The sequence below is a fragment of the Vicugna pacos genome, chromosome 21 (genome assembly GCF_048564905.1).
Source record: "Vicugna pacos chromosome 21, VicPac4, whole genome shotgun sequence".
Classification (NCBI taxonomy): domain Eukaryota; kingdom Metazoa; phylum Chordata; class Mammalia; order Artiodactyla; family Camelidae; genus Vicugna; species Vicugna pacos.
The window spans coordinates 10,000,001-10,025,639 of NC_133007.1; the positions used below are offsets into that span (position 1 = coordinate 10,000,001).

The 25,639-nt window shown below is 47.7% G+C and overlaps 2 protein-coding genes across 3 annotated transcripts in view; one reads left to right on the forward strand and one right to left on the reverse strand.

The window, feature by feature from the left end:
* ASTN1 (astrotactin 1) overlaps positions 1 to 3,933 on the forward strand; it is a 293,273-nt gene extending 289,340 nt beyond the window's left edge. The window contains exons 23-24 of one of the 2 annotated variants that reach the window (XR_012062696.1): positions 239 to 1,564; positions 2,323 to 3,933. Coding sequence is in view for 1 of the 2 variants with exons in the window: in XM_072946060.1 (XP_072802161.1) it covers positions 239 to 476 (238 nt within the window). In the remaining variant the exon portion in view is untranslated. Of the gene's footprint in view, positions 1 to 238 lie in introns of both variants that reach the window. The other variant, XM_072946060.1, reaches the window with a different exon arrangement.
* Positions 3,934 to 21,851: 17,918 nt separating this feature from the next.
* Positions 21,852 to 25,639, reverse strand: part of PAPPA2 (pappalysin 2) — a 245,644-nt gene continuing 241,856 nt past the window's right edge. Inside the window, exons 22-23 of the mRNA XM_006199611.4 lie at positions 24,388 to 24,486; positions 21,852 to 22,305 (exon numbers count right to left, since the gene is read on the reverse strand). Of these exons, the coding sequence (XP_006199673.2) occupies positions 22,231 to 22,305; positions 24,388 to 24,486 (174 nt within the window). The 3' untranslated portion in view covers positions 21,852 to 22,230. The remainder of the gene's footprint in view (positions 22,306 to 24,387; positions 24,487 to 25,639) is intronic.

Sequence of the window (25,639 nt, forward strand, 5' to 3'; positions counted from 1 at the left end):
TCTCTGTTTTGCTTTGATGCCCCACTTTGCTCATCCATCCTGATTAATTATTTCATTCATTCGTTCGTTCATTGGCTTGACATGTATTTATAGAGGGCCTCCTGATCTAAGTGCCAACCCTGGGACAGGAAGCAAAACAGACCCAGCTCGGCCCTCTTGAGGCTGAGAGTCTCACGCTGTGGACCCTTCCTGCCTTCTGCTCTGTGTAACCTAAGCGTCCTCCGTGCTTGCCCCGCAGGAAGGCCGGCCTCATCCTTTCGCAGCTCGGGGATCTCAGCAGCTGGTGCAACGGACTCCTGCAGGAGCCCAGGATCAGCCTGCGACGCAGCTCCCTCAGGTACCTGGGCTGCCGCTACAGTGAGATCAAGCCCTACGGGCTTGACTGGTCGGAGCTCAGCCGGGACCTCAGGAAGACGTGCGAGGAGCAGACCCTGAGCATCCCCTACAACGATTACGGGGACAGCAAAGACACCTAGCGCCGCGGCGCGGCCGGAGCGCGGCTGCCCGGAGGAAGCCGGAGCGAGGAAGGGAGCCGGCGCGCCTGGGTCGGTGTGTGGCTTTTTAATGTTTTTTAATGGAACATTTAAACCTCCGCAGGCAACATCTCGAGCAGGGAGGACGTGACCCTTGCTCCCCGCAGACCTTCTTCGGTAGGGCGCCCTCAGCTGCGTGGTCAGTGAGCCTGCTAGCCGGGGCTTCCCGCGTTTCTCTTTAGGGGAGTATTTTCGGGCTTGTTTATTTTTTGGTTAATTTGTTTCGTTCATTCTCGTCCGAGAGGTTCATCAAAACGCTCAAGAGTTCTGTCGTGCGTCCCCCGAAAGGGCGGGTGCGCCTGGGCTCCCGGAATTCCCGCGTCGCCTACAGCGGGGCGCAGAGACGAGGCTGGGAAGCTGCGGGGCGGCCTCGGGCCCCGCCTCCGGCTTCCTCCTGCGGGAGCAGCTCACGCCGGGAGCCCGGCTCTGCCCACAGCGAACGACGACAAGAAAATCGGGAAGGCGGCTCCCGGGTGGGTCCCGTGGTGTCTCCCCCCGGCCTCTGACTGCTGTCTTCACACCCCAGAGGAGAACCAGCGCCGTTACGCGCCCCAGCGGGCCCCCTGAAGTTCGAGGTCCTGCAACTCAGTCTCCCTGCGCAAGATCGCCGACCTGTCTGAACATTCTGATCATTAAGAGGCAACAAACTGCTACCTGTCAGGTGCACCCGCAGAGGCCTCGGCCTGGGAGTCTAACTGGCCCACACTGTAGGAAAGAAGTGTAGTTTATTGTTTTAAAAAAAACTCCTGTGCCTCCAGGGTGAACTTCTGCAGACCCCCCGGTGCACAGCACACCGCTTCCCCTGGACCGATGAGTCTTGGCTGATGCCTGCTCTGGTCAGGAGGGCTTGGCACCTCCACATCAGTGTTCTGGTGAGCTGAAGTTACTGCCGACCAGAAAAAAGCCCTGTCCCTTTGCCCCTTGCCGAATTTGCTTAATTATGTTGCTGGTTTAGCAGATCATTCATCTCGCCTCCCATCTGGTTGCTGGGAGCGGTGGAGAGCCTGGGCAGGCGAGCTCGGTGACGGCAGGTAAGGGCCCGGCCGTTGTGTCTGCCCCACTCCCCGAGCAACAGCATGGGCGTGAGTGGGGGCCCAGCTGGCAGGAAACCCTGCCCTTCAGAAAGGGCTCTGCGCGGCCCTGCGGACCCTTGACGCCCCTAACCGCCCCTAAACACCCCTGCGGCCTGAACACTGGCTGTCAGCCCCTCTGCCTTTGACCAGGGCTCCTCGTTTGGGAACACGAGAGAAGGGTCAGGAAGGAGATCCAGAATCTGTAAGGCCAGTCATTGAGCCATGTCAATTTTTTCCTAAGCAGTAATAATGACAGGCTCATTTACTGAGTGCTTCCTGGGTGCTAGGCGCGCTCTGAGCGCTCTAGGTATCGCTGAATTCTCGCAGTTCCACCCCTGTCCCTTCCAGGGAAGTGCTCTTCTTGGCTCCATTTCAGGGATAAGGAAACTGAGGCAGAGAGCGTTTATGCACCTTGCGTCCCCTCCCCTACCCTCATTTCTTACCCCCCTGAGCTACCATATGAAATCAGGCTGTCGGATTCCCCCCTCACCCCAAGCACGGGACTTTAACCCCTCGCCACCCTCAGCACTGCTTTCAGCAGTGCCGGGACATGCAGCTCCTCCTTGCCCCGGCCTCCGCGGGGTAGACATGCCCACCGGGCACCCCAGCTCTGCAGCGACAGCGCCCTTAGGGACCAGGGGGTCTGGGGCCTTCCCCGCGGTGCCCACGAGCGAAGCACAGGCTGATCTCACACCCCTCCCTGCGTCTTTTCGCAGAAAGATGGAGAAGTTTTTATCTCATTCTGGAATGTACCCCCCAGAGATCCCCCCAGTTCCAGGGAAGAGTTTCCAGAAAACTCCGAGACTGCCTGTGGTCAACACAAGGCCTCGGGTAAACTGCCTCAAAGGGCAAGTGTCTGATCTTGACCATGACCAGAGAGGAAGAGTCCCAACCAATTGGGCGGAGCCTGCGAGGAGCTGGTTTGGCCGCTGCTGCTGCTTCGCTGTCCATTATTTATGTCCTCACAGAAAACGTGGCGGAGTCTGAGGACGCCCAGGTCAGGGACCCCCTGCCCTGTCCCCTCCCTCTGTGTTGTCCAATAAAGGAGGCCCTGGCTTTCCCTCCCTCTTTCTGCCTCCCCCACAACTCTCCCAGGTCCCTCCACCTCCTCTCAGGCACCTCATCTCCTTCTGCTTCTCCTGTGACCCTTCCTGCTCAGCCTCTTCCTTCCCGTGACTCCCCTCCTCCTCCAGTGTCCCCTCTGCCCTCCACACACACACTGCATGTGCGCACATGCGTCCACACCACCCACACCACACAGCGTACACACACACCGCACACAGTCACATGCACACTGCACACACACTACAGCGTATGTACACACACACTATGCACACACGCATCCAGACTACACACACCCTACACAGTGTACGCACGCTATACACACATGCGTCCACACTACACACACTCTACACAAACACACTACAGATTACACGCTATTTACACATGACACAAACTGTAGGCCCACACAGTGTACACACCATACACACATGCACACAGTATACACACACCACACACAGCCACAGATGTATACCCGACACATATACACACTCCGCACACCTATACACACACACCACACGCTACACATGGACAACACACTATACAGACAATGCATACACTGCACACATTCTATATACAAGGTGTATACACACCCGACACGCACACTATACACACTGCACAGACTATACACACACACTATACAAACACTGCAGACTCACACATTGTATACACACACATACACACTGTACACACAACCCCATCTACTTTCAAGTTTAAAGTGAGACCAACCTGAATGGAGCAGGAAAGCGTGTTGGGACCTCCTGAGGGTTTCCCTGGAGGATGTTTGCCCTGGGGAGACACACTTCACCACCCCCTGAGGACACTGCCCGCAGTTTGATTGGAGGAACCCTTTCTAACTAGAAAGGGTGATTGACAAGACCAGTATTAAACCTCAACTTTCCAAGCTGCCAAACAGGTCTTACACGCACCAGCCCGCGCCCAGCGCCGGGCCCCCGGGAGACCGCTGGTGCTCCCTCCTGAATGTGCGTGACCCGCTGTGACCGCGCTGGACCTTTCACTGAGCGTGTGTTCGTTTCTCATGGAGTTTGGTCCATTCATTACTTTTAGTTTATCACATTTCTTGATATTTGGAAATGTTCTATTAAAAAACTGAGTGTGAAAAAAAAACCCTTTACTACTATAGAAGGAAGAGAGAGGACAGTGTGTGACCAACTTCGGGTGTAACAGTCTTGTTTAAAAGGGAATCACTGTATGATTATAAAAAATGGAATAATCAACTGAGTAATAAACAAAGCCGTTAGTAAGTGTCGGGTGTGTGGATGTTACCTGTGTCCTTTAATCATCGGCGTGGTCTGACTGGACTCACGGGGGATTGTCAGAGCTCTAAACATTATACTTTAGATTCTGCATCCATAGGCCTTGATGTCCTAAGTTGAAAAAAAGAGTTAAATACTTCACAGCAAATTACAAGCTGCTTGTTATGTAACTAGCGAGTCTCATCTTTTTTTTCTGCCATCATCTCCAAATAATTAGCCAACGGAATGTATTCACTGCACGTCTGCTGCGTTTGACACCAGGCCTGGTGCAGAGGGTATGCTGGCAGTAAGTTTGTTCTCCATCGTGGAGGGTGGCATTTTATGGGGAAAGTTAGACTTTGAACCCATCATTACAAGGGTGAGGAGAACCACGACAGAGGACAGAGGCGTACAGAATGCTGTGGGAGTTGCTGAAATCTACACGCTGGGCATCTAAGAATAATGTTGCAAAAGGCCCGGCCTGACACGTTCTTATCTTGCCTTCTATAGAGGCATCTGGGAGGGGCTGGCTATTATGTACGGTTTCATGGTGAGTAGCTCCACACTCCATCTTTCTTCGCCTTCTCTACTGTGTGACTTTCAATAGATGTGATCTGTGCTGCCACCAACGCATGTGATTCCCTTTAAATTCTTCAGTAACCAGATATTAAGTGCCTGGGCACCAGGCGGCCCTCTTGAAAAGTGACAGCGAGAGTCCTGGTCTTTGTGCAAACAGGAACCATTTAAAGGAGATGAAGACTGGCGGTTTTAAAAGATGCTCATAAATTCTCCCACCCTCCTCCCGTCTAGATGTGTGTTCTGCTGCCTCTCCCCTTGAATCTGAGTGGGTTTATGACTGTTCTGACCAGTAGATTCTAATAGAAGTAAAGCTATGTGACTTCCAAGCCTGAGTCAAGAAAAGGCCTTGAGGCTTCTGCCTTTTTCTCTGTAAATTTTGCTTTTGGAGCAGAAATCTGAGGCCACCATATGGGGGTCACCATGCTGGGGGGGTCACGTGTAAGCCTCAGGGCCACCGCCCTAGCTGAGCCCACCTTCTGGACATCCCTGCTAAAGCACCTGACGCATGAATGAAGCTGTCTTGGACCCTCAAGACCAGTCCCTCTGCCAGCTGTGTACGACCCAGCAGCCTCCATTAATGTTACCTGAAAGAGAAGAGTCACCCTGCCAAGTGCCACCTGAATCCCTCACCCTGAAAATTACACAGCCTAATAAAATGGTTATTGTTTGAAGCCATAAAAAGGGTCGGTCTGCTAAGTAAAAAGGACCTGAGTAGGGGCCAGTGGTGTCCAGTCCATCCCGCAGTGATGGAACACCTAAGTAGTTCCCTGGGCGGGAATTCACCACGAACAGGAGAGGAAATTTTACCCAGGCTGCGCTACATACACACAGCGTCCCTCTCGCCACAGAGGTGAGTCTCAGCTCTAACAGGAGAACAGAAAGAAGGGCGGGCACTTCATCCCAATGGCTCTGAGAGGCTGAACCTCAGGAACTTAGTGGAAACCCTGGGAGGGGGGGACAGTTGTTCCAGGGCCAGGCGGAGAAAGAAAGAGAAGAGAGAAGACAGTTTGGGACAAAGAAGAAAAATTAGAAGGGAAGGGTTCTTCTAATCATTTTGTTTTTCTGTCCCTTTGCCTCTGGAACTTCCCAGACGTGAACGTGCGCATCCCGCACTTGAGGTGTGCTGGACGCGGCACACTAGCTTTGAACTGCGGGCCAGTCCTCTGTCTTCACGGCAACTCTGTGAACCGGGTACTGTGAGGAGAGGGGAAGCAGAGGCTCAGAGGCTTAAGGTCACCCGCCCCAGTTCACAGCAAAGCTGAAGTGCCGGCGTTTCGACCAAGGGCTGGTGGCTGGAGCCATTACAACACAGCCTCCACTGTGAATGGGCTTCCCGGGAAGGGAAAACTCCCGCTGAGATTTTTACAAATCACTGGCTGGTTATCCCATATCAGACCGTCCAAGGAAATGTGGCTGCCTCCGTGCAGACCTACCACTGTCATCAGGAAAACAACTTGGTGCATAGCTTGTCCGCTTGTGTGTTTGGCTTGGCTTCGGGTTTGTCTGTCTTGGTTTTTTGTTTGTCATATGAGGATAATGTGGAGTCAAGGGACTGTGACCCCAGCTTTGTAGGTCCGATGTAGCCTGATAATGGGCTGTAATGGTCCTTTTGCCCTGTACTCTGTGTTCTGCATGCATCCGTGGAAGACCCTCGATCCTGGAGTGGACACTTGGAGCGCAAAAGCCTCCTGCCCTTCAGAACAGCACGGCTTGATATGCTGACCCAGGACCGAGCCCTGATTTTGAGGACTTTCTGCCTCCCAACCCCGTTTCTGTCGGCAACTCCTAATTTATTGTTTTTCAACTGAACCAGTTTAGCGTCAGTTGAAACCTCAGCGTCATACAGCGTAACTGACAATTTCTTTGGATACGTGTGGGGCTCCAGGATGTGGCTCACGTCTGCACTATTCCAAAGTGAGGGGAAAAGCCGTCTGTGTGCCAGGACCTTGCAGGGTGTGCTGTCATTGAATTGAGTCCTGTAGGGAGGGGCAGATTTTGCTATCTTGCTTCTTCACCAAAACTGCCTTTTCTTAGAGTTTATGAAGTCTGTTCACCTGGTCTACGAATTAATGTAATAGATTTCTTACTACCTATCCCAGTAGGAAAACCTCAGCCATACTCTGTATTTAATAATTAGGAGCAACTTCCTTTGTTTAGAAGGATCCAAATGTCAAGTGACCCTGAGGCTGTCACTGCCCAATGAGTTAGACAGTGTTCTGTGACCTACTGACTTAGACATGAACCGTCTCCTGCCATGTCCTTGCGATGTCCCAGGACCTAAGACCCTGTAGATAAGATGAGGTTGGACTTGCCTTAACTGCCATCTTGTCTTAGTGACTGCTGAGTATGATTTGGTAACACACTTACTCCTCAAAACCAACTGCCTCTTTGTCTTCGGACCCACTCCCAAACCTTCTGTGGCTCTACTCTGTGTCACAGAGAGCTGACCCTTGTCAGCTGCATTTTCCAGACACCCTTGTCAACAGACTTCCAGCCCAGCAGGACAATGGCAGGTACTTACAGAAGACTGGAGGACCAGGAGAGAGAGGAAGCTGGTGTATGTCTTCCTCTCTCTGATTGGATGACGTCTTTAGCATCTTCTTTGTGATTCCAGCTACCCATCTGGCCTTAGAACTCCTCCAGGATATTCCTGCCGTGATCTCAGCTCCCTATAGGCAGCTCCAGCTCCTGAGTTTCAGTTCAAGAATCTTACCTCCTCAAAGCAGGAGCTTCTGCTGTTGCCGAACTTTGGATTGACCCACATTTTTTACCTGCCCTTTCTGTTGGTTCTAATTGGTTTTCTAATTGGTTCCCCATTTTGAATTTTCTCTGTTGAACGATCTAAGATGTCCTCTGCTTTCCTAGCTGGGTCTTAACTCATACATACTTCAAACTAAAAGTTGTTCTTATGCCATATCATCTGGCATAAGAATTTTATAACTCTTTAGGGCCTGAATGACAATCTGGAAGATGAATTTTGATGCCAAAAGTAAAAAAATTTCCATAAACTCTAAGATTGAGCACAAGGATGGCAAATAGGTTTTCGCCTGAGTGCTAAATTTGATCATGTGTAGTGGCTGTCTGTGACTTGAGAAGGATGCTGAGGATGGGCCTGTATCTGGCTGGAAAGAGTGGTGAGATGTGTGATAAATGCCTAGCACGGATGTGGAAATGGTGAACAGCCGGGTGTGTGCCATGCATTTGTCTTCCCCTAATTTACAGAAAAAGAATAGGCAGCAAGCCCCTAAAATCAGGACTATCCAAGAAAATCACTTACGTGTGCATCGAAATACATTACATCATATAACTTATGATGTACACAAAAGTGAATATAGGTTCATGGTTCGCTGATAATAGAAATAGAGTGAGAAGAAAAAAACACATTTCTGAGATCTCTGGCCCTGTTACTCCATCATCACTTTCGCAGCACTTTATTTATGCTTTCTGAACTGTCATTTTTCACTTTGAAATCTGTATTTTAAGATAGTCTTAATGGCGTTAATTTGGTATCTTAGGTGGCATAAAACAGGATTTCAAGTCTCCATCTGTTTCTGCCACTTGAACAGTGTGTCAGCGAAGATCCAGTCATGATTTCAACAGAGAGAATTTAATATAGGGACTTGGTTAAAAGATACGGGGGGATCAAAGGGCAAAAATATTTGAAACACTGAGATAACACAGAGATATTGATAACTGCAGGAAGCAGCCACCACTAGGAGAACAAAAGGAGGAAACAGAAAGGTTTCCTCAAGGAGAGGCCATTCGCCTGGTGCTGGAACTTCTTTTCGGAACGTAAAAAAGCCAGTTCTTCAAGTGCACAGAGATGACAGAGACTAGAACGAACTGCTGCCACCACGGTGGTGAAGAACCAGGAGCAGGATGATGCTGACGTGAACAGCAAGCAAACCAGAAGGAACCAGTCCTTTCTCCCTACTTTTTTCCAACTGCCCTCTAGTGGTCCCTATTGACAAAACCTAACATGGAGTGGACTGGTCAAAAGGAGCTGAAGTCTGCAGTGTTCCAATGGCAGCATCACAAAGTAGAGGACAAAAGGGTGGGTTTGAGCTGAGAGACTGTAGCTTCCCTGACACAAGCATCCTGAAGATTAAATGAGGCAGTGCTTTTGGAAGCACTCAGCACAATGTCTGGAACATGCCTTTGAAAAGACACCAGCACCCCAGTGTTCACAGCAGCATCATTTACAATAGCCAAGACATGGAAACAATCTAAATGTCCATTGACAGATGACTGGATAAAGAAGATGTGCTATATTTATACAATGGAATACTACTCAGCCATATAAAAACAATGAAATAACACCATTTGCAGCAACATGGATGGACCCAGAGATTATTATACTAAATGAAGTAAGTCAGACAGAGAAAAACAAATAGCATATGTCACTTATATGTGGAATAAAAAAAAGGATATAAATTCTATTAACAAACCAAAATAGACTCAACAGACATAGAAAACAAATTATGGTTACCAAAGGGGAAAAATTGGAGAGGGATAAATTAGGGGTCGGGATGAACAGACACACACTACTACATATAAAATAGATAAACTACAAGGACCTACTGTGTAGCACAGGGAATGTACTCCGTTCAATCAACTGTATTCAACAGGAAGTGCTCAGCAACACTGGTGCTCCCTGGCCCTCTTTATTGTTCTTCAACACTGAAATGGAGTCACACGTGCCTCCAGTATTATCCTTTCCCAATTGATTTCTCTTGACGACATTGTAGGGTTGCAAGAAAACATGCTTCAAGTTCATATTATGCATTCTTTTTCTTCCTGTGGGATTTTTTTTGAGATAACATTGGTTTATAACATTATGTACGTTTCATGTGTATAACATTCTATTTCAACTTCTGTGCACAATATCACACGCTATCTTTGAACTTTCTCTAAGAGGTTTTACCATTTTATGTGATTTTTTTGGTTGTTGCTGAAGACGCTGTTGTTTTGCTAGCAAATAACATGTATCGTTGCTTATTATGTGCCAGGTACCATCTAACCACTGTCACGTGGCTTCTCTTGTCTAATTCCCCCAACAAGCCGAGGGACAGACACTGTTAATAGCTACGTTTTACAGATGAGGCAACTCAGAAAGCTTAAGTAACCTTCCCTAGGCCATAAAGCAGGGAAGTGTGGGAGCCAGAGTGCATGCTTTTAACCACTCTGCAAAGCTGCTCTGTGTCCCCCTGGGACTTGGAACCTATATGAGGGCAATGTGGTGACTGAGCTGAATTAACAGTAAACTTTGAACACATTGATTTTGCCTGTTGTTTTGTTTTGTTTTGCTGTTGGTGGCGGGGAGTTCCCTGTATGTGGCAAAACCAACAAATAAGACACAGTGGTCTTTACACGTCCATGTCTTGCAGCTTCGCCCTGGTCCTCGGCACAATGTCCATCTCGGCCATGGAATGACTATGGAGCTGGGCCTCTGCACTTTCAAGGGTCCATGTGACATGAGTTTCTTGGCATCCGTGGAAATGGAATTCCTCCCATGCCTGATCTTACTGACATTTTGCTGTCTGCCGGCCTGAGTCATCACTACCCTACAGGCTGGTCGGATTCTCAAGCAGACCGTGCCAGCTCCTCAGATGTCTATACAGTGAGAGAACAGAAGCGTTCTACCACACCCAGGGATCTGTGGTGTCTACATCATAGTAACCAAGTAACCTGACCAAGAAGTTCAGTCTAATGCACTTCAGACCTCCGGACCTTCCAAACTGTCCCCCTCTTGGGTGTCAGACATGGGAAGATGTTTTGATCCTCATCCTGCAGCCTCTGAGTAGGAAGCAGCCTGGAGACTAGGAAGGAACCTAAAGAGGCCCACAGTCGAGGTGTTGATGACGGAGCTGACTGGCGTGGGGCGAGGGGAGGGCAGCATAAAGAAAGGGTATTTGGTTGCCAGGGCAATGCTGGCTGACACTCAAAGGAGAGGGTGTGGCCCGGGACTTAACGAAGTGCCGCTGGGTTTCAGCAGCAGCTGGAATGTCTGAGTGTAGCTCGGTTCCTCCCCACAGAGCCTGGGGCCAGGCCACCAGCAAGGACTGCCCTACCACTCAGGGCCACTCAGGAGGAAGGCAGGCTTGGAAAACACAAGCTGGCCTCCCAGGTGTGAGTTTTCCTACCCCCAGCCACAGAATGGGGGCCTCCCAGAAGAAATTTGGAAAACTCCACAAAGAGCCAAAAGAGACTTGATCTATAAATTATTTGTTTTTCCCCCAAAACTCCAAGCCTGACATTCTTCAGGTTACAAGCAGTCACTCTGAAAGTTCTTCCCTGCAAAAGTTCACTTCTGTCTTTCCATCTGCTGCCTGCCCTTCTCCAAGGTGGTATTCTCACGGTGGGGCCGGACCTGGGATCTCGAAAGCCTCACAGTTTGATCAAACAAGACGAAACTGTGGGGTGTTAGCGACGGGAACGTGGGTGGCACTGGGTTGAAGAGGCCGGTCTGGAAAGATGTTGGCGCCAGGAGAAACAAGACAACAGCAGGGAAGGGGTGGGGCTGGCGTGACTCGAAGAGCTGAATTTATAGAGTACACCAAGTCTGAGATCAAGGCAGGGTCTTGTGTCCAAAGCCCAGTGTTAGACGTGGCTTCCATTACCAGGAGACTCATAGAAAACCTGGTAAGAGTGAGGTAACCTGCTGGCCAAGTGATCTACGGTGAAGGAGGCCTGCAGCTCCCCCTAGTGCCTGGAAAAGATATTGCCAGAATCTGACCTCGCCTTCACCTCCAGGTCTTGCCAGATTCAATCCTTCTCCAGATTCAACTCTTTTCTGTCCTATTTCCTCTTTCCTGAAGCCTTAACTGGCTTAGAAGAAACTCTCGTCTAAGCTCTAGCATGAATGGAAACTGGAAACAAGTGGTGAGATTTTAAGTACATCTGAAATGCTAATAGGATTGTATTGGGTACTTCATTGAAAAAGAACGAAGGAAATACATTCATTAATATATATTTATTATTAATGAGTATTCACTGAGCTCCAGCTATGCTATGGGAAAGAAACTCACATGGAACACCTGACATGCCAGGTGCTTTCAAGGGTTACTGAGGTTTCCAGATTGAGTGCTCATAACAAATCTGCAAATATAAACTTGCCCCCCACTTTATAAATGAGCCCTAAAAGACTCAGTCAGCTGCCCAACGTTTCCTTGAGCTGTGAGTCCACACTAGGTCTTCAGTGTGAAGCCTAGACCCTCTGCATGAACACAATGAATACATAAATGCCTTCAGTTTCCAAAGTTTGCTTTGAGACAGTCAAGTCTGGATGCCCTGGTGCCTCCAGGAACTTCACTCACACCTAGAGAAAGCCTTACTCCCCCCAAGCTCCGACCGTTGCCTGGGCCCACTTTACTCGGTAAATAAATGGCCTACATCTACGATTATTGTGGGTGGATACGGATTGCTGCCTCCCGAGGATGCTGCCCAGCCAGGGCCCCAGGGCATGCTCTGGCATCAGCACTACCCTCTAAAATTGTGAATAAATAACATTGTTTTGCTAACATAGTTTAAAAATATTTTTTCCTCCCCTTAATCCTTGGACTCAGGGTCACATTCTATTTCATCTGGAGCCTCAAACTGGCACAGGGCATGGCTTTAAATGAAATTATGTTTAGAACATAGCCAGAGGTTTATAGAACACTAGATTTCATGTGACTGTGTGTATACAGGTGTGTGAGTGTGTGTGTGTGCATGTACGCATGTGTGTGTGAGAGAGAGAGACGGAATACCAACCAGCACATTAGCAAACTCACATCGTAGGCCAGAAGGTGCATGGAAACTCAAAAGCCAGCCAGTCATCATCCCCACCACTCCGTTTCTTCTTGGTCCCTTCTGTCTCAGGGACACTTCTGCTTTCCTCAGGTAATAATACTTAAAACCACCATTTAAAAAGTGCTAGCTCCGTGGCAGATTGGCTTCATGTTTATTGTAGTAAATCTGCATCAAAATTCTTTAAGTTAGGAATTGCCATTCCATTTTACAGGTGGGGAAATGGAATCCTAAGTCATTAAATAACTTGCTCAAGGTCACTTAACTTCATCTCAGGTCAGGTTGTCTCTTAGATTGTCTGTCTTGCCTCATCAACAGTTGCTACTTCTTCCTAATCCACGTGGACTACACGTCTAAAACCAAATGTGCACGTCGTAGCCGGGTTAAAGCACACACCTCAACGTAAAGCTGATGGACGAAACCTGAATTCGACGGTCGACTTCGAAATGAGTCATCTTGATACTGCGCACTCCCAAGCCACAGTCTCCTGTGTTGGGCCTGTGTTGTCGTCATTGCCTGGACCAATGTTGAAGGACCGGTCAAAGCATAAAGCTCGAGTGGCCATAGGCGCACCCGCCCATCTCCAGCCCCAAACACAACAACGTCTTTTCTCTCAGTTCTCACATCCATAACAATCAGGGTTGGGATTCAGTTCAGCGCATTTCAAGGTTTTACTCATTGTGCAGGACAGTGCCAGGGATCTGAAACCGAGTAAGATCAGTAAGCCAGGGCCTCTGTGTGGGGCTGTGAAGTTGTGTCTTGCCCAAGGCTGCCCGGTCCAAGGGGTGAATATGGCCAGAAATCCAGCCTGGGCTACGCTTTTCAAGCCATGGTCTCTGACACTGGTTTGCTTTCGCTCAGACGAAGGGGTGCTTTTTTCTGCCTCTCAAAAAAGGTGTGAAATCACCCTGATCACCTGGCTTCCAAGAGTTTACAGTTTGAATAGCAGAGAAAGACAAGAACACATCTAACAAAACATCAGTCAACCAGATAGATTATCTAAGGGGAGGACGATATGGGTCATGGACACAGTGAATCTCAGCAGATGGGGGATGAAGGTCAGCTCCATAGGACTGGAAAATCTGAGAAGGGACTGGGAAATGAGCAGGTTTGGGGCACGTGAAGACAAGGGAGGGAAAAGCATCCAGGTTAGGGTTAGCTTGAGCAAATCTGAGGCTTCTGGGGCAGGGACAGGGATGCATCCTCTTTGAGGGGAAGGAAGCAGACGTAGTGGGAGGTCGGTGTAACAGGCTGCCTGTGCTAGGACTGGTTTGACCCTTCAGAACAGGCAGACACTGTGAACCGGGTTTTCTGCACCACTGGTGCCTGGACGTGAGCTGTGCTTTACGAGTAGTGATGTCGAAACCGCATGCCGGTGGACTGCACGGAAGAGGCGGCAGAAGGGACCTGGCTTGGTGATGTCACTGTGGTCTGTTGAGGAGGTGATGGTAGCCCGAGCCAGGGTGAGAGGAGGGCGGCGGAAAGGAGGAGGATGGATGTGAGAGTGACGAAGGGGACGCCCCTGCATTAGGTGCGGATGCAGAGAAACCTATGTTGGAAACAATTTCCTTCCCAGTAAAAGTCATGACCGGGCCTAAGGAGACCACCGCAATCCCTCCCCACGCCCCATCCCTCTCCGCCCTCACTTGCCTGCCTTGTTCTGCTCCGGCCACGCTGGCCTCAGTGCTCTTCTGCGGGCCCACCAAGTCCCCTCCCACCTCACTGGAGCTGCTCCCCATGCCGGTTCGCTGTTCCCCCAGGGGGCGCTCCTGGCCCTGGCTCTCCCTTCCTGCTGGTCTCCAAGCAGCATTCAGGGACCTTCCCTGTACACACTGGCACCCCCTGCCCGGCCACGCCTCGCCCCGCTCACTGCTGAGTGTTCTTGGCAGCGCTCATCACCTGCGGACAGGCAGGTGTACCTATCTGGGTACGTTGTCTGTGTCCCCACGCTCCATGAGGACACAGACTTTGCCCTGTTCACTGCTGTACCCCGAGCAGCGCCTGGTGCAGAACAGGTGCTCAATAAGAATTCAGTGGCCAAAACAAAGGTAGCACCAGCTGGATGGTTATTTGTTTGTTTTGTTCTGCTTCACTAAAGTCAGACCAGACCAGATATAAAATGTGCCGTCTGGGAGACAGTGAGTTCCTTAATGCTAGACTGGTTCGCAATGAGAAGGGACAACCCATGGAAGGGAACATCATGTGGATAATTCAGTCTCTCAGAGACCCTTTCAAGCCTGAGAATCCACAAGGCTAAGGACCGTGCTTTACGCATGCAGTCTCCCCCGAGAGGGAGTGTTCCCTTGGAGCATAGTAGGAACTTCATAGACGCTAAAGGCAGACCCCAAGGGCCCAAATTCTGGCTCTGCCGCTGTGCACCTTGGGCCTTGCTGTGCCTCCTCTCTGAATACTTCTCATGTCTCATTCTTGAAAAGTGTTTTACTGGTTCTCAGACTCTGTTTGATTTCTCAGAATTAAGGTCCCAGTGGTAACTCTGTTAACTCATCTGATAAAAAAACTGCAGAGAATAGGAAGGGACAGACTGGGATTTTAAAATTTGTAGATACTGACAGGCATATGCAGAATAGATAAACAAGATTATACTGTATAGCACAGGGAAATATATACAAGATCTTGTGGTAGTGAAAAAAAAATGTGACAATGAATATATGTATGTTCATGTGTAACTGAAAATTGTGCTCTACACTGGAATTTGACACAACATTGTAAAATGACTATAACACAATAAAAAATGTTAAAAAAAATAAATAAAATATTTCAGAATCAAAAAAAACAAAAAACAAAAAAAACCCTGCAGAGGTTTCATGTAAACTACATGTCAGTTAGAGACTTTTTCTTTCCTTTTTTTATTTCTGGTTTGAAGTTTCTGGATGTATAAATTTATAGATGACTTATTAAAGTTTAGTCTCCTTACACTACAATAATATAACCCAAATATCCAAGTGACAGGGGCTGCACCCTTTCTTCTGCCATGACATGTGTCATGCTTTTTTTTTAAATGGTGCCTAAAGCATATTTCGAAAGCACATGTGAATGATTTGTCTCTGTGATGGTCCAGAAATGTGCTGTCCACTATGGTGTTTAGTGTTTTCTTTTTGAATGTTTTTAAAAAAAAATGTTAAGGCTTAAAGCCATGTTTTATTCCCATAATGAACTTAATCTACAGGAAAGACATTTTTCACACGGATAAATACGTTTCAAATGTCTGAAGACATTTAAATTATTGGATTTTTAAAAATTGACCATGTGGTCCTTCCATCCTGCGGGTCTCACCTCAAGTGCTCAACAGAAGCATGTGACTAGTGGCTACTACACGGGACAGTGTAGACACAGGACATTTCCATCCTCATAGAAGGCTGCATTTAACAGTACTCTTCTACAAACGGAATTCAGTAATTCCATTATCCTTTGAATAAAGTAACCAGCATTCCACATAGCTAGCACAGCTTTCCAGATATATTCCAAATATCTGGAGCTTATCAACATTTTGGCCAACTCCAAAAATTTCTCCTTAGCCCACTTTATTTTTCTCAGTACCAAACTTTACCACCATTATCCTACAAGTCCATTTTGCTTCACTCTGAATCAACAGACTAAAACATCTCCCAAGACGCAGACCCCACATGGGAGTCTCCTATCTGCTCTGTCCTGAGAATGTAATAACAATGGCACGCGTCTCAGAGACCCTCTAAGGGTCTTTGCAAGCTATTTAAAGGCAGTTCCCCCCTCCTTCCCATGGTCAGACTATACTCATCGCTTCCACCGATCACTTCTGAACTTCCTCCTGCCTGACACTGCTCAGGTGGGCAGAGCCCCGCAAAGGTAGATATTTAGGAAACTGAGGCTCGGAGCCGTTAAGTAACTAGGTAATAGACCTAGTTAGCGGTGAAGTCAGAATTCACATTTAAATTTGTCAGGCTTCAAGGCTGTGTTCCTTGCAGAGCACCATGATGCTGACCACAGATTGCAAGTCACTAATAGATCCTACACGTTGACCTTCAAAATCTAGACTCAGTCATCCCTGCCTGCTCCCTGCAGCAGGTCACCGAGCAAAGTAGAGGAGGCAAGAGCAGAGTTAATAAACATATTTCCCGGGACATTTTAAGAAGTCCTAGGACTCTCCTCCAGGTCATTCTGAAGGTTATTGATTCACTGCCTACAAAATCATTCCTTGGAAGTCATTTGTGCCCTAACACAACTTGGCTTCACTATTCAGAAAGCACTCTGAAATGCACATATTGAATTGTGGTATGGGAACATTGTTGAACTTTGATGGCCTTTTGTGAGACTCAAATATGTGACTTCTCTGTCTACAAACATTTTTTCAAAGGCAGCTGCCTTCAGATAGCAGTCACGAGGGAGAGAAAAGGCAAATTGATGAAACGTGATTGGTAGTCATTAAAAAGTCAACACTTTCCTTATTTATTTATCTTTTGCATTTGAATAAGTGACTTTTATGTGGACAAAGACAAAGCAAAGGGAGTTTGTCTATATTAAATTATCCTGGGAAGGAAATTTGATTTGAAGAACATTAGCAAATTGTAGTTGCTCTGGACTATCTTTCAGGGCTTAGCAATGTTTTTATTACACTGATTTGGAATGTTAACCAGATCAGACTTGCGGATTCTCTTAAGAATGGACTCTGCCGTTGTCACACCAGCTCTTACCAGCACTTGGCAGTGTAACCTGCAGATCTAGTGGCAAAATCAAGGGAAAAAACAAATAAACAAACAAAAAGGGATCATCAGCAAACCACGCACACTTGAAAATAGCCATTATTCTTTAATGAGTCTTTGTTCCATACCCAAATACCCAAGGCACAGGGTTTTATGGGCACGGACATCTGAGATATAAGATTCTCATCACCACCCCTTTTCTTCCTGAGCCAACCACTGGGCAAACTGAAATGTTAGGGTTCCAGAATCAGTGGGTCCCTGGGGTGACATAAAAAGAGCTAATCCAAAGCCAGCTCCAGAGATGCTCTGGGGTTGTTTATAAGTGAAAACCCTTCTTCTTGCCCAGCTCCCCATCCTGAGCCCCTCATCATCTGGTTGGTCTGAATCTAAGAGTAGTGAGTCCCCCAGTTGGTGGGTGACTCACCGTGTCATTTAAGTTTGTCAGTCAGGGGAAGCCAGAGCTCCAAATTCTCCTCCAGGACTCTCCCCAGGGAAGCTGTTACGGGCAAGGCAGCCTTGCCAGCTGTCTCCGTCCAGCTGGCCTAACTGGCATGTGCAGGGGCATCTGCTTATACTCAGGGCCTGGCATGAGCAGAGGGCCCTGGAAGGATGCTCTAGGTTTGCTCTCAGTTTTCCTACCACCAGCTACTAAGACAGCCACCAGGAGACCAGTGAGCACCTTGAAGCATAAACAAGGGAAAAGGCACGTGACTTCCCCGTTTCAGCTGGATCTGGGTTCGCTCTGGGTCTAGTGGGCTGAACTTCGCGTGGTGGAAAGCACATCACACCGGGGGACAGAAAGGTTGGAGTCCCACCCCAGCCTGCACTAAGTTACAGTAACAGAGTTTTCAATGGCCTCTCTAATGCACAGTTGCTTCATCTGTAACATGAAAAGAAAAAAGGAAAAAAGGTTGTTCTGTGTAACCCATGGGGAGCAGTAAATCATATGAAGGTATTTTGCAAACCATAAAGAAACTGTCAGGTCATATTATTTTCACTCTCAAATGTTTAATGTGGTCACACATCTCTCTCTCTCAAGTTTCAAGCTCCCATCTCTAGCCATCTGTTCTGCAGGCTTCCCCACGTGGCTCACAGATGTACTGAGATAACCACCCCGCCCTTCAGGCGGCCAGGTGGTGCCTGGAGTGGCCAGAGACCTTGGTAAGCTACCCTCAGTGGCGGACGCCTCCTTCAGTGTGTGAAACACTGCTTTATATGAAATTTCCAGCTCATTATCTACTTGGCCTTTGAACTGATTTTATCGAAAAGCAGGTATATGTTACTTCTTCAAATGCTTACTCCTCCGGGCTTCCCTTTTCTGTCAGTGGAGGGGTACAAAGATAACACAGATGCCTCGTAGTCGACATTTCTCTCCACTTACACCCTTTCCCTTTTCCCATCCTACGGACCATCACTGTTCTTTGCTTTCTTACAACTCGGTGTCTCACAGAACCAGGCTTGAATCTAGCTCCAGGCATATGACATAAAGAACTTTCTTTACACACTGACACTTGGTGTCCACGTCTGTGAAATGAGGCTCTGGACGTGGCAGATCTATTCATGAGGATGAAATGAGACTGTGTTTGCCAAACGCACGGCACCTGCTAGCTGAGTTCTACCTTCTGGCTAAGTTGGATGCCCTGGAGATGTTTGATAGCACCCCATACTTTCTTATTCCTACCTCCATAGTGTCCATCCTGTCCTTCTCTTTACCTAGACTCTCCTCTCTCCCATTCCCATTTCTGCCCGTCAAGCTATGTTGCATCCTTCACTGACCATCTTTCAAGCACCACCTCCCTTTGGCATCCAGGAGTGACGCCCACTTCCTCTGAACTGTAAATGATTTTTGCATTTTATTTCTACAACGCATGAGGCACTTGGCATGACTGCTGTGTCGTCTGCTTCTGTGTGTCAGCTCTTCTCGTGAACATTCTTGTTTATCTTCCTTATGCATACCCTTTACTTAATAAATAGTTTTTAAATGACTGAAAGGAATCATAAGTCAATTAGTCAATTGCGGCTGTCTGGGCCTGGCAGGAGCAAATGAAAAGCAATTTGGAAGTGATGGAGTGATTTCAACAAAGAATAAGACACCAAAGACGCTGCCCATTTTGTGTGCTGACTTTTTAATGAACATCTCATAATCTTACAAAATAACCGACTGTAGCTGTTTGACGTTACAATACAGTAGATCAGCTCCTTTCCCTATGTTCCCAACCAAGCCATCCCCTCGGGGTGCTGACACGTGCACTCGTAGCGATCTCACAGAGCAGAGGAAGCACCAAACCCAATGCCTTGTAATGGAGGGAAGGAAAGGAGAGAATCGAGAAGGAGCCTTTTCCTTTCATGGACAAGTTTGCCAGCTGACCGTTCTCCTCGTTCTGTCCTCTCACTCCTCTGGCTGGAGGCTGTCGCGCTAACCATCAGAGTCTAGGCCACCTGGATACCCTAGCGCTAGTTATAAGGAAAAAGAGGGAGCGGAGAAGTGATTTTGGAACAAAGAATCAGACAGAAGAGCCTCTGGGAGAGGCCCTCTGTGACCCCACGGATGGTGGGGACAGCAGAATGCAGGCCACCGCGGGGAGCGAGTGTGAGCTGATACCCACTGCGATCTGTGACCACGGTGTCTCAGACCTTCGACTTTATCAGTGACCTGAGGCGCTCATGACACTGGGCTCCAGGGATCACGGCTGGAAGAACCTGCTGTCTCTGAAAGGCCGGGGCTGACTCGGGCTGGGCAGCCTGCAGCCTGAGGAGCTTCCCACACACCATCAGGACTGTCCTGTCACCTTCCCAGGGCAGTGATGGAATGCAGATGTCACCAATAGAGGAGAAAATATTTTGAAATGAAGCATGGAAGAGAAATGTTGTCACTGCTACTCTGGCAGAGAGACCGAGCCCAGACTCACGCTGGCAAGAGCCACAGGCCCCACGTTCCCGTCAGGGGCGTGTGGCCTTCCCGACATGGCAGGCGTCCCCTGCGCAGGGCCTGGCACGCTTCAGGAAACTTGGATAATGATTTTACAACAGTTTTAAAATGGAGACTCTGAGCTTTTCTACTGCCCTTTCCATCCTGAAGCCTGTCAAAATCCCAGAAATAAATGTTCTCCTTAGAGAAACTAAATGTGAACCAAAATAATGGACAGTATTCTGATGTGGCTAGAAATACAGAAAAAGAGCAGTTTGGGATTTTGGGATGGGCAGACTCTGCACTTCCCTTTCCCCAGAGACTTTGCACCCCCACTTCATATCCCCACAGATGGTTATGTGTTTATCGCCTTTCCCTTTTTATTCCATTCTAGAATATTGATCTTTCCTACATATAAGTCTGGCTCAAAATAGCGAGGGGTAGTATTTCTTCTTTGTACTCAGCCATCGCTTTAGTGTTGATGGGGAAAGTAGAAAACTGTGGTTTGAGAGCCAAAGAGCAGGTGATCCAGAGAGGCCAAGGCTGCACTTAAATGTTTGCCTGTCCTTCCGTTCCATTGGAGAAGAGTCTTGGAGGGAGACAAGCCTCCAGGCCCTTCCTGAGATGATAAACTGGGGTGTTGAACAAGAAACTAGCTCTGCACTCTTTTTCTCCAAGGCCTAATCCATAAATCATTACCAAAAAGTGACTGCAGCAGACCACGTAGTCAGCCCTGGACGTAAATAGAAGCAGGTTAACGTGGTCATTTCACACACAACCCATCTACTGAACAAGAAAGGATGACAAAATGGACCCTAAATAGTTGAAATTCTTCTCTCTCCCCACAGAGTGTCACCCTCGCTCCATGTGTTTTCATAGCCTGTGCAAAGGCAACTCTCTGGAACACAGATTTAACACAACACACTTGAATAGAATTTACCTCTGATTCTGCACGGTTCCAAGTATCCCCTCTGGTCCTCTTTGGAGACTTGGAATAAGGCTGAGTCTCCTTGACTCATGTCATCCTCCAGTCCCGGGCTCTGGTTTACCCCGACTTCTGCCCTGTCAGTGGCCTCCCTTGGCTTCTCTATCCCTGCCTGTTCTTTCTTCTCATCCCACCTTTCCCCGAGGCCATTTCTATGACAGTTTTCTCCCCAGAAAATCAACAATTGCTCATGTGGCTGTGAATGATGGTCAGGCTTGGGGGCTTAGAAGGGATGAGACCACAGGCCAACGATGAAGAATGTGTGAGTTCCTGTCACCCTGGTGATTGGACGATGAGCCCTCATACAAACTTGTTGACGGAGGGGCTGGCTGGGAGTCACGCCTGGAACAGGCACATAGGGAAATGGAGAAAATCCAGGGTCTCACCAATTCCAACTAAGAGTTCCCAGAAGTGAATATATTCTTTCTGGATGGATGTTCAAGAATCACAGGCTAGTTTTCCTGGACTTAGCACCAACAGATACCCCCACTCACCTTCCCATGCCTCTTAGTATTATCATTCCAAGCCCCCGTTTCCTCAGCCTGGGCCCAGCTCCCAGCTCATAAAAAGATGATTAGCTGGCATGTTATCATCAAAACCTCCATCTAATCTCTCTCTTTTCTTCTCCAGTTCCCTATCAACCTGCCAATTTCTATGAATAGAAAGATGGTCGAAGAGCTTGTCTTTCGGTCCTCAAACCCTCGGCATTCATTCTGGATGTGAACTTCACAGCAGCATATGTGGAACAATGGCTAATTTTTAGCTTAGTAGACAGCAAAAAATATAATATATTTATATAATTATATAATTATGTTTAAATACTTCTAAAGAATTAATAACTAACCTCATTATGACTAAGGGAGACTACACAAAGAAAGGGAGAGAGCCAGTTTAGGTTCGATGAGCCCTGAAAGATGGAAATCCATTCAACGTGGGTATTAACAGAGTGTCCCTGGCAAGTTCTCTTCTAGTATTTTGGTGTTGGCTTACAAGGTGGGTGGGGCTGAATAGTTGGCAGGGTGCAGAGTGAGGGGCAGGGCAAGAGTTGAGGATGGAATTGGATAGACTATAAATGGGGGAGGGTCCTTGTATAGCATCATATTTCTCTCCCCACTTTAAATCAACTGCCTCTTGGAAGAAAATTTTGCGGATGATTTTTCCTGACTTGGGCTACTGGACGCAATGATTGGAACCTATAATCACCCTCTTGCCCTTCTTATAAGATCCTTCATGTTCTTCTTCCTTCCTTCCTTCCACGACCTTTCTCCTTCATTCACCCTTTTGTTTCCTTTTGCGGAACCTCTCTTTCTTACTGCTGCCAGGGCAGTGGAAGGAGGGTCTCGATCCCACAGTTACTGATTTTCTTCAGCCTTGGGGTCTCGGCAGGTGCATTCATCCAGATCACAGTCAGCAGCAAACGGAATGACCTAGGGGAAATCAAAGAGAAGTTGAAATAACCCATTTCTGCGCCAAGCTTCACACTTTTCTACCCGCTTTTGCTTTTCTCACTTGGTCCCAGGGGAAGTGTGGGACTGCATGTTAATAGCACAGAACTGAAATTAACACTCGGTGCTTTCACTGACACACCATGTCTCCTTAGGCAAGGTGAGCCGTCCTTGCTTCACTCTCTCTCTGTGTGAAGTGGGAGGACAACAGCAACCACCCCAGAGGGTGTCAGTGGGGTCTACATAAGACGATGGGTATAAAACACACATTTCCACCTCTAACACCGGTTACTACTACACTTAATGTTACCACTAGTGTTTAAAACTACCGCTGTTCATGTTTTTGTTGCTGTTATCATCGTCACAAAATTCCTGTAAAGTAGGTAAGATAGGGTGAATGTGAGTATGTTCTTCGTACAGAGAAGGTCAGGAGAGGTAGACACTACTATCTGGAAAATCAAGGCTCCTGTACCCTAGCTCATCTTTGCCATCTTCATAAGCTTGAGGTTCTGCCCTTGGACCCAGGATCTACTTCGGTTTGGTGAAACAATGCATCTCTTTACCCATTGTTTGTGGCTGGACTGCTTTTCTGCTATGTCATTATCCCTCCTCCAGGCCAGGGATGGTCCAGCAAAAGTTCCTCCCTTCCTGCTTGCACTGCTACCAACAGATAAACATATTCTTTGTCCCATTAAGAGAGAATTGGGCACTCAGGAGACATGATGTAAAAGTGGCAAAGATTCTACCCTTTGGGCATGGATCATCAAACAAAACACAACAGATCAGTATATTGTTTAACAGTCCACATACACTGACGAGATGGGCTTGGTGATTGGGCAGGTGGACTGGAGAACGGGCAGTGGTCTTTGATGGAATTTCCCAGCATATTTTTACATATGAATTAAATGTGATTTAAGAGTAAACAGGGGAGAGAGGGTGTAATGCTTTTTCAATCCTGATTGTATACTGGCCACAGGCATTGTAGTCCATTAAAGACAAAATTCTTAATTTGTTGGGTGTAAGATGGAGAGAGAATTGATTGCTTTCTTCCAAAGCAGTTATGCTTTTCTGGGTAGAAATGGGATCCTTGACCAGTTACTTTCTTGAAGTGAGAACAGGAATTAGTTGGCATGATTTCTGATCTGCAATCCAAGCTCCTCATCTGTTTCTCATGGTTTGGAATTTACTGGTTTTTTAGAGCAGAAGAGGGCCAAGTTGAACAGTGATACAATGAGCCCCTGAACTCTCTGCGCTAAATAAGTTAATTCCTGTCAGTGAAGAGAAGTGCCTGGCACAGAGCAAGCGATCGGTAACGATTAGCCACTAGGAGCCATAGCATTCAGGTCTGTGTACAGATCATCATGTAGGTGTGATTTTATGGTGGAAACACATACAAGGAAGGGAAGATAATCTCTTGCGTATTTCTGATTCCTGACATTGGCCAGCTAGCATCAAATATCTCTGGAGCACTTGTGTTTCCTTCCACATTTTTCCCAAGTTTTCAGCCTGTTCAATTTTATAGGCTTAGCTTGAGCATAAATTTCTAATTTAATAGCGCCCAGAGCAAAAGGATAAAAGGCATCAAGAAAAAGACTACTGCTCAGGAGATGGTCCAGGGGAGCCCTCCAGTAGCTTGCGGTGGAAGCCCGACAGACACCTGCAATATGCTTATAATACACTTTGTAGGACTGTTCCTTTAATTATGAAGGTTAATGATCACTGGATGTCACTTCTTTGGGAATCCTGCCTCCCTTGGCGGGTAGAAGCCATTATTCCCTACCTACAGAAATGTTTCTGGGCGACAATAAGCAAGTGTGTCTTTGAATAGCAGAAGCGTGGCTTTTCTGAAGCAGTTACAGGACTGACAGTGAGAGAACTAGTGTTTCCTAACAAGTGGTCTCAATCCGGTCACTGCAGAAGCCCCAAGGTTTGTTCATTATAATTCCCTCTTCTCGACTGTTGAGGAAAAGCCAGTTATGATACACCACGGAGAGCGAGCCAAAGCACCTGCGTTTACTCCTGGAGCTGCTGCCCCTCCTCCCACGCCTGGGCACCCTCACTTACCTTCTTGGAGGAGAGTGTGGAAGAGCAGCAGTCTCCCCCATCGTAGTGGCAGTAGGCTCGGTTGTTGATAGTATCGCACCAACCATCTGCTTGGAAAGGCTGGTGAGAGGCGGCAGGTCAGGGTCTCAGTACGGCTCCACATTGCTTCTTCCCCCTCCTCTCCCTCTCGCCTCACTCCCAACATCATCCATGGAACTCAAGAGACATTACCCAAGGCGCAGGGTCAAAATTGACCTACTATTCTCGAAAAGTCAAAAAGTCTCAAGAGAAGACCATTGCACCTAAAGAGTTGTCCAATTCCACCCGGAGCACCTGCTCCTTGCTTATTCTAGGATCCAGAATGGTTCATTTAGTTCCTTGATCAACTTTATTACCTGCTGGAAATTATAATATAATATAATATAATATAATATAATATAATATAATATAATATAATATAATAATTATATCTGCAGGCTGAGAAATACTTTCACACATATTAACTCTGTATCAACAGGAAAAGCCTGTGCATCAGGCAAGTTTGGCTTTAAGAGTCCCACTTTATCAACTAAGAAACGGAGATACATAGAGATGACAAAAACGTGCCCGAGGTCACAGCTTTAGGGTCAAGCAGAGTTTGGGATTAAAAATCATGTATCTTGACTTTTTGCTGCTTCTCACAGATTAAGGATCATAACGTCCACCTCATCTCTTGGAACTTGTACTTAGAGACCCCGATAGTCCTGGGTTGCTATAAAGACTCCAATGATGTCTGTCCAGGAGACAGTGGTCCTGGGGTTCAGGACACCAGTGCTGGAACACAAATTGTCCCTCACGTACAGCTACTTCACGCACAGCAGCTAGACGCAGGGTCAGAGCAGAGAAAGCTAAACGGTTTCCACCTACTCCTGTTACTGCTGCAAGTTAACAGGAACCAAAATGGGAAAGAGGCCCAGGCCAAACCAGAGTTAATGGAGTGTTTCACCCCAAAAGGGGAACGTATGATAAGAACAGCAACGAGCGGTTAAGAAAGAGCCCGGCAGCCCAACACGTGGTTTCCTTAGAACCACTCCCGGAGGGAAATGGTGCCCCACAGCATCCTGGAAGGCACAGCAGCCCACCTCCTCAGCCAGTCATCTGCTCCCTGTCCTGAGTGGATGCCCAACTGCAAAGCCTCAGGAAACATCTTGTGGTCAAACTCTTTGGGCCACAAGACAGTCAGTAGACTCACGAGTCCTGAGGCCAGTTTACACGTTCAAATCACTTTCTCTCC